This window comes from Mastomys coucha, unplaced genomic scaffold (assembly GCF_008632895.1).
Source record: "Mastomys coucha isolate ucsf_1 unplaced genomic scaffold, UCSF_Mcou_1 pScaffold4, whole genome shotgun sequence".
Classification (NCBI taxonomy): Eukaryota; Metazoa; Chordata; class Mammalia; order Rodentia; family Muridae; genus Mastomys; species Mastomys coucha.
Window position 1 is genome coordinate 5,260,042 of NW_022196910.1, and position 8,852 is coordinate 5,268,893.

An 8,852-nucleotide genomic window follows, 5' to 3' on the forward strand; every position below is an offset into this window, starting at 1 on the left:
GGAATAAAATACCCACAGAAGGAGTTGCAGAGACTAACTATGGAGCAGAGACTGAAGGAAGGACAAGCTAGTCTAATATAGCTATCTCCTGAGAGGCTCTGACAGTACCTGACTAATACAGATGTAGAGGTTCACAGCCATCCATTGAACTGAGTACAGGGTCCCTAGTGATGGAGTTAGAGAAAAGACCAAAGGAGCTGAAGGGTTTGCAGCCCCTTAGGACGAACAACAATATGAACTAACTAGTACCCTCAGAGCTCCCAGGGACTCAACCACCAACCAGGGACTATACATGGTGGGACTGATTGCTCAGGCAGCATGTGTATAGTAGAGGATCATCAATGGGAGGAGAGGTCCTTGGCCCTGTGAACATTCTGTGCCCCAGTGTAGGGGAATTCCAGGGCCAATAAGTGGGAGAGGGTGGGGTGGCAAGCATGGGGAGTGGGGAGGCAACAGGGGTTTGTTCTTGTTGTTTTTGTCTGTTTGTTTGATTTTTGGAAGGGAAACTGGGAAAGGAGAAATCATATGGCATGTAAATAAAGAAAATAAAAAAGTGGAAAAAAATTTCTACCTATCTATGTAGTCATTATTAGGATGGTTAAACAAACTCAACTTGAAACTAGTGCTCATGTAAAGAAGTCTGACAAATATGCACACAAAAAAATGTTTATAGTAGTTTTGGGATTTCAGGTAGTCTCTATAAACTGGTAAGACACAGCATAAAAAGACAAGAGAGAGCTGAGCAAGGAATACATGCTTACACTGATGCTCCATGGCCTCTACATCAGTCTCAGCCCTCATTACCTACCAGTGATAGACTATGATATGGAAGTCTAAGCAGAAATAAACACTTCCCTCCCCCAAATAAATGCAAGCCTACAATTCATTTCTTGATGCAGCAGAACTATCAACTCTCAGCTTAGCTACGATGGAGGTAAAATCCTTTGGTGATGTGAGGGTCATTGAAGTACAGCCTTATTACAATGAAAAAAAATAAAATAAATAAAATAAAATATTAACCTTTTATAAAAAATAAAGAAATGTTATGTTCAGCATTATACACACTCTGTATGTAAATAATTATGTGCAATCCCCTAAACTCCATATGATTTGTAAATATATTTGCTTAAGTACATAATCAAGAAAATATAGGCCATGTTAATAATGTAAGAAAGTGTCACTAATGAAAATTTCCACTATCCCCCTATGAAGGGGAGTACCAAAGGTGAGGCAACAGAAATGCAAACCCTACTTATCTAAAACTAAAAAACAATAATGTGAGCAACTAATAGCACCAGAGTTTGCACAGTGCACTGTGGCTGACAGTTGTAAAATTTATTCTGTAAAATCCCCCATGAGATCGAGTTGAATGGGACTGTGGGATGACAGCCAAACACTAAGGAACCCACAGGAACCCTCAGGACATTGATAAAAAAAAGACCCAGGGCTTTGTATAGCAGCAAAACTGATGAATTTCAGAACAGATTCTCCGTCTCCCTGCTCTGCAGGTACCAATGTTAAATTCTCACACTCTGGATACAAGAACTTTGTAGACAAATTGAGAATACCTCCTTTTCCAGGAGAAATAGATTAGTTCCCATAGAATTTACTTAATCTTTCATTTATTTGGTAATTAAAAAGAAATGTAGAACACCTATCTGATATTAACTGTGCTCCAAATCTGTGACCACACACGCACAATGAAACAAAGTAAAACTGTGGTGACACTGAATCTAAGAGTTGACAGTTTTATTTTTTTCCATGCTCATTGTCTGCTCGAGTGACATTAGGGACTAGTATAGAAACTATTTTTAAAGCAGTGTATATGTGTATTCACAAATATGTATGTATCATTCTACATGTAATTATGTATACTGGTCACACACCTTTCTTCCTACATATAAAAATGCACTCTGTTATTAGAAACCTGTTATTTGACTCATGCCTGGTCAAAGTACAGAGGATACATTATTGGTGAGTGCTCAGTCCAAAGCAGGGCATCAGTGCCCTCCTATCTCCACCCAAAGTTCCAGGGAACGCTAAAAAAGAGAAGACAGAAATCAATGGCTGAGGAAGAAGAGTGTCGTAAAACACTGCAATCCAGATATGGCACTGTCACTGTAACCATGAACACAAAACACCTATGCAAACATGCACATGCTGGGGCCCTCCAACTTTCCACAACAGATAGAGGAAGTACCCATGAGGACATATCTCCTCCTGAGGAAGTAATGAGTTATTGATTATTGCTGAAGGAAAGTGTGCCATTTTCATACACTGTATAGCAACTAGCAGACTAGTTGTGCATGTACACACACATCAATAAATAAATGTAAAATATAAACCTTAAAGAAGGGAAGAAAAAACAAAGGAAGAAAGCCAGTCAGTTTGGCCTCTACCCATAAAAGGATTCTGGGTTGGTCTTGTCAGATAGTGTGTGTGTGTGTGTGTGTGTGTGTGTGTGTGTGTGTGTGTGTGTGCGTGTGTGTGTGTTAGGAGAGAGGGGAGGGCATGACATGGCTTTGCCGCTGTGATTACACACAGGAGACTTACAAAAAAATGGGCCTATTGATTGTCTATCACAGACTTGAGTGAGGCTCACAAGGCCACCGTACTCCTCCCCAGGGATTGATAACAGTTAATGGTTACTAAGGGGCTTAGGAGGTCTCACCCCTCCCCCAAAATCTAGAGGCAGTTAGCTGTTGGTAGCTCAGGAGGCCACAACCCTTTCCAAGAGTATAGAGACAGTTAACAGTTCCTGGGGAAGACGTGTTTTTCTTCATCATATTGTTATATCAGACTGGAATGAAGTGGCAAAACACCCGCCTCGACAGGAGCAGATTGCCCTTTCATTAGAATACTGAAGGGCAACAGCCTCTCCATGGGAGTGGAGGCTGTGGACTGTGTGTGGCACAGGGCTGGAGATTTTGTGGGGCTTGAAGTAGGAAATGCCTATCAGGGTGGGGTCTGGTGGAAAACATATTGGTCTTAGTTCTGCCTCTGGGGTTTCAGATAAGGATGTCCTTGAGCACTGCAGTCTGGGTTTTAGATAGAAACCATCTTTGCGAGCAGGAATCCCTCAGTATGAGAAGCTTCGACATCAAGATCTGTCACCTGGAGATATTTTTACCCTTTAAGTATAATGTTAGCCACGTGCCTATAACTAACTCTTCACCCACACTCCTATAAGTAACCCCAGTTAAACTAACCATAGACGTGAGTAGAATCTCTGGTAAATAGACAATTCTCCCAGGTAAGGTTTATACCAGAGGTTTCCCCCTGCCTGACCTCAACTCATCCCTGCATTGTGAAGCAAAGACAAGCACAGTGATGTCACAGACCACTGTTTCATCCTCTCTTTTTGTGGCTACCCCAGACTTGGACCAGCCTTTTCTACTGGCACCCAGAGTGAAGAGGTCCACTTTTTCAAGCAGCATTACGAGGCCATCTGCAGCCCATGGATATCAATGGACACCCAAAGCCCCAACCCTCCCCTGAGACTCATGGGACTCTTCCCCTGACCTCTAGCACACTCATGGTGAGCAAAAGTCTACAGCAAGATTCCCTCAGTATGGTGGTTGACAGGCTCCCACCAAGAACAGGTGCTGTGGTTATTGACATGGGCACAGGCACCTGTAAAGTAGGCTTTGCAGGACAATCCCAACCCACCTACACGGTGGCTACCATCCTGGGTTGCCAGCCCAAGAAACAGGCTACCAAGGGCCAGTCGGAGCTGGAAACTTTTATTGGGGAGGCAGCCCGCTCCCGCCCAGAACTGAGGTTGGTGAAGCCTATTCGCAATGGCATTGTGGTGGACTGGGAAGCCGCCGAACTAATATGGAGACACATCTTGGAACATGATCTCCAAGTAGCCACCGAGGATCATCCTCTACTGTTTTCAGATCCACCCTTCAGCCCTGCCACCAACCGAGAGAAGCTAGTAGAAGTGGCCTTTGAGTCTCTGCACTCCCCAGCCTTATATGTGGCATCTCAATCTGTATTGTCAGTCTATGCTCATGGGCGTGTCAACGGACTTGCTGTGGACACTGGCCATGGAGTCAGCTACACGGTGCCAGTTGTTCAGGGTTACAACTTACCCCATGCCATCCAACGCTTGGACCTGGCAGGCAACCATCTTACTGCCTTCCTAGCAGAGATGCTCCTGGGCTCTGGCTTCTCATTGCAACAGGAGGACCTGGACTTGGTAGAGAACATCAAACATCATTACTGCTATTTGGCCCCAGATTTCCAAAAGGAACAGGCCCGCCCAGATCAGGAGTGCAAGAAAACCCTGAAACTTCCTGATGGACGGACTGTTACTCTGGGAAAGGAGTTATTCCAGTGCCCAGAGCTGCTATTCCATCCCCCAGAGATTCCAGGATTACCACCCATGGGCCTCCCAGCCATGGCTGAACAGAGCCTCCTCAAGGTGCCTCAGGAGCTACGACCCCACGTGGCCCAGAATGTGATTTTATGTGGAGGCTCCTCGCTCTTCACCGGCCTGGAGGGTCGCTTCAGGGCAGAGCTACTGCATTCTCTGCCCCCTGAGGACCATGTAGTGGTGATGGCACAGCCCAACAGAAACCTCTCGGTGTGGATTGGGGGCTCCATTCTAGCCTCATTGCATGCTTTCCAGTCCTGTTGGGTCTTGCGGGAACAATATGAAGAAAGGGGACCCCAGGTTGTATACCGAAAGTGCTACTAACATGGGACAAGGTGGGAAGAGCTAAGGGCAGTAAAGCTTTCTTGGCAAGCAAACTCTGTCATCTTCCAGCTCTATCCCATGATATAGTTCCTCAACTCTTCCAAACTGTTTCCCCCCAAAAAAGTCTTCACAAAATGTTCTACATACCACACCCCAGAATTTTTCCAAGACTACTCCACCTTTACTAGGCCTCCATGACTGAACCCTTATTTCTTATCCTTTCAAATACACTCTTACAGTCCCTTAGACTTTTTTCCCTTAATCTGTTCCTTGGGAACTTTGTACATGTATACAGTGTCTTCATTTTATACATCCCCCCATTTCCCTTCCAGTGTCTCCCAGAGCCCCTCTATCACATCCTCCTTCCAATCTCAGGAATTCTTCTAGCAGACCACTGAGTCCACTTAGTCAATGCTGCCCATGTGTGTATGAGTGTATGGCAATCCACTGCCATATAGGCATTCTAACAGGGAACACCCCCCACCGAAGAAAACTCATTGTCCCCATCCAAAGCTCCTCAACTTAGGAGTGGGGCCCTTCTATCTATGCTGGAATGTTGAATGGCTTGATATTGCATAGGTCTTATGCAGACAAACACAGCAGCTGTGCATTCATAAATGTGATGGCCCTTATGCATCCTGAAGACATTTTCTGACGGTCCTCCCCAATGTCTGGCTTTTAAGATCTTTCTGCTCCCTCTTGTGCAGTATTCCCTGAGTCATTGGGAATAATGTGAAGTAGATGTCTCATCTAGGGCTAAGAACTCCACATGTACTTGGAGTACTCGGCACTCTGACAATCTGCAGGGTCTCTTTATTGGTTGCTATTCACTGCCAAGCAAATCATCTCTGATGAGGGACAAAAACTGCAGTAACTTATCAGCACTGGAAAATAGGATACATCGTGGAAGTGTGAGCAACTCACTCTAGCTGACCAAATATGTGCTCGCCTCCTTTTTTTCTCTTTTTTCTCCTCCTTTTTTTCACCCTTAAGAGTCTCCCTTAAATGACCGACTGAAGGATCCCTGGCACCCTAAACTCATCCCTGAAACTATCCCTTTCCCATCTCTCCTTCATATACCTGTAATCAAATTCCCTGGTAACTCGTCTCCATTGACCGCCCCCCTCGAATAACAACACCAAGATCCCAAACCATAGGATGGCCCTTACTGCTCAAAGCTGACACCATTGTTTCCACCAGAAACAGTCCTGCATGGCTACCTGACAAGGATGCTGTCCAACTCTATTCCTCCCCCAGCCCCTCACATTCTCCCAGAAAGACTCAGGACTCCCAGATTTGGGTCATTCTTTGCTGAGCCCATTAATACCTACTAAGCCCTTTTCTGTGTTGTAATCTCCCAACTCCCTCCCCATGAACCCTCTCCAAAGACACTCTCTTAGGGTCTTCCCCATGTTGAACCCCCAGAACTCCCTTCTCTGGAATTTCTACATGTTTTCTGGAACTCACCACAGACCAACTCCCTGGCTCCCTCTTACCAGCCTAGACTAGGATAATGGTGAGTAACAATGCTCTCAAGAGCAATCCATTCAATTATGACCCTCATGAGGATGTTCCAGGAGAGAAACATCTTGACCCTGGTTCCCTCCACTTGCCTCTATACGGGTCCCTAAAGGCCAATTGTGCTAGCCATTCTCAACCCCATTTCCTTGCATTCATTCAGAGTTGATAGCCACCTCTTTAGATTGACAATCTTAACTCAGCCTATGACTTCAACACAGCCCCAGGGACTTTCTTTGCCCTGGGGCCATGAGGCCTCTCTGAGCCAACTATGTTCTTGCTGAGCCTAAAGTGGGAACTTAGTTCTTCGCATGAACCACCTGGAGTCCTCTCTGGAGGACATCTGCACCAAGTTCTCCAGTACGGATTGAAGACCAGGATCTCACACAGAAATGGGGAACACGTTGCCATTTGTTATTAAAATAAACAGATTTCCCTAGATTTTATTCAAGTCTATTCCAGGCCTTCTGACCACTCCTTCTGTCATGGGCCACTGTCCAGATGCTTACACATATGCCTTGTGTCTATGTCTACATGGCTGACAGCTTTTGTCTTGTGCTGCGATTTTGTGTGTGTGTGTGTGTGTGTGTGTGTGTGTGTGTGTGTGTGTGTGTATGCACATGTGTGCATGGGAACTAGAAGAGGATATTGGAAGTCTTCCTCTATCAATCTCCACTTTCTTCCTTTGAAACAGCATCTCTCACTGAACCTGGAGCTAGATTGGCAACCAGCAAGTCTTAATGATTCCTCCTGTCTCCCCAACCACACCCCTAGCACTGGGGATATAGACTAACTTTTTACATGAATCCTGGCAATTGTTTTGGTTTGTTTTTCTTTTTGGTTTCTAGACAAGGTTTCTCTTTGTAGTCCTGTCCTGGAACTCATTCTAGCCTCAAACTAGCCTGCTTCTGCCTCCTGGCTGCTGGGATTAAAAGTATGTGCTACCATACCCAGCAATGCTGAGGATTTAACACAGGTCCCTGCACTTATACAGCAAGCATTCTTACCCACTGAGCCACCTCCCAAACTGCTGCTCTGTTTTTAAAACAGGGTCACACTCTATTGTCCAGAGTATTCTGGAACTCCTGGCCTCAAATCATCATTCTGTCTCAGCTTCCCAAACAGCTAGGAAGACAGGCACAGAGGTGTGCACCTCTCCCCAGGCTCTTGATTTTTTTTTCTTTTTTTCTTTATAAAGGCTTCCTTCAAGTTTTGACATGTTTCTCCTCCCCCACCTGCCTCCAGGTCCTTCTCACATCCCTCCATGTATATTCTTTCTTGTACTTAAAAAATATATATAAGCAAAAGGTCAATAAGACTAAAAATTCCAAAATGAAAAAGTCCACAAAAGGCTCCTTTTTTAAAGTTTTCTCACTGTGTTTCTCTGAGCCATTCTCTACCTAACATAGATCATAGACAGACAGACATGTCACACACACACACACACACACACACACACACACACATCACACATACATCAGAGACAACACACACAGTACATATACCCACATCAGACACAATCAAACATCACATTCAGACATACCACACACATCACACACTCACACTTACACAAACTCACACATCAGACATAATCACACACATACACACACAAATCCACATCACACTCATACACACATATATATGCAGCACATACATCAACATACACCATACACTCAAACACAATCACTTATACACATCACATCACAGACACACACACACACACACACACACACACACATCAGACACAGACACACACACATTTTCTGTTCTCTCATTCTCCCAGTATCAGTCTTACATGGTAATTTTCCCAGAGTACGAATGTGCTTCTTTGTGAAGCACTCTAACTTGGCCCACAAGTTTGCTGGGTTACTTCACTGAGTATATTTTCCAGTTCTACCCATTTTCCTGCAAAGTTCACAATTTTATTTTTTATGGCTGAATAAAAGACTTCAAACAGGAAGGGAGGCAGGGAGAGAAGTAGGAAATCAACCAAAACTAAGTATAAAATGCCCAAAGAAAATCTGTCACTTTATATGCTAATTTTTTCTTTCCCTTCCTTTTATTAAAAAATAGATTGTTAAAGAAAAAAATAGATTGTTTTCTCATATAATATATCCTAATTGCAGTTGCTCCTCCCTCTACTCACAGCTCCTCCTCATTTCCCCTCCCATTCGGATCCACTCCCTTTCTGTCTCCCATTGGGAAGGAACAAGCTTTTCAGAGGTAACAACAAAATATAAGGAAATAAAATATAAGATAAAACATGTATGCTGCCTTAAGCCAGAGACCAGGGCGAGATCTGCCATTTTCTCTCGGGTGAGTTTCTGAGACTGGAGCATCCAGCTGGGAGGCACAGGCCCCACGACTGCCAGGGGAGCCGCAGGTTGGCAGGGACAGGATCCTCTCAGCTTCCGAGTGACAGAGGAGGATCAGCTTCCTTCTCTGCCCCTTCCCTGCAAGGGGAGGGCCTACCTCCAGGGAATGCCTTAAACCAGAGACCCAGGCTAGAGCTGCCATTCTCTCTTGGATGAGTTTCTAAGACTGGAGCAGCTAGCTAGGAGGAACAGGCCCCACGAGTCGCAGGGGACTTGCAGGGTGGCAGGGACAGGACAAGCTCTAGCCAGAGACA

General features: G+C 44.9%; 1 protein-coding gene across 1 annotated transcript; it reads left to right on the forward strand.

The window, feature by feature from the left end:
* Positions 1 to 2,685: 2,685 nt before the first annotated feature.
* On the forward strand, positions 2,686 to 4,758 carry Actl9 (actin like 9). Its single transcript, XM_031350013.1, has one exon. It carries the CDS (start codon positions 3,458 to 3,460, stop codon positions 4,703 to 4,705), a length of 1,248 nt encoding a protein of 415 aa, XP_031205873.1. The 5' UTR covers positions 2,686 to 3,457; the 3' UTR covers positions 4,706 to 4,758.
* Positions 4,759 to 8,852: the final 4,094 nt, after the last annotated feature.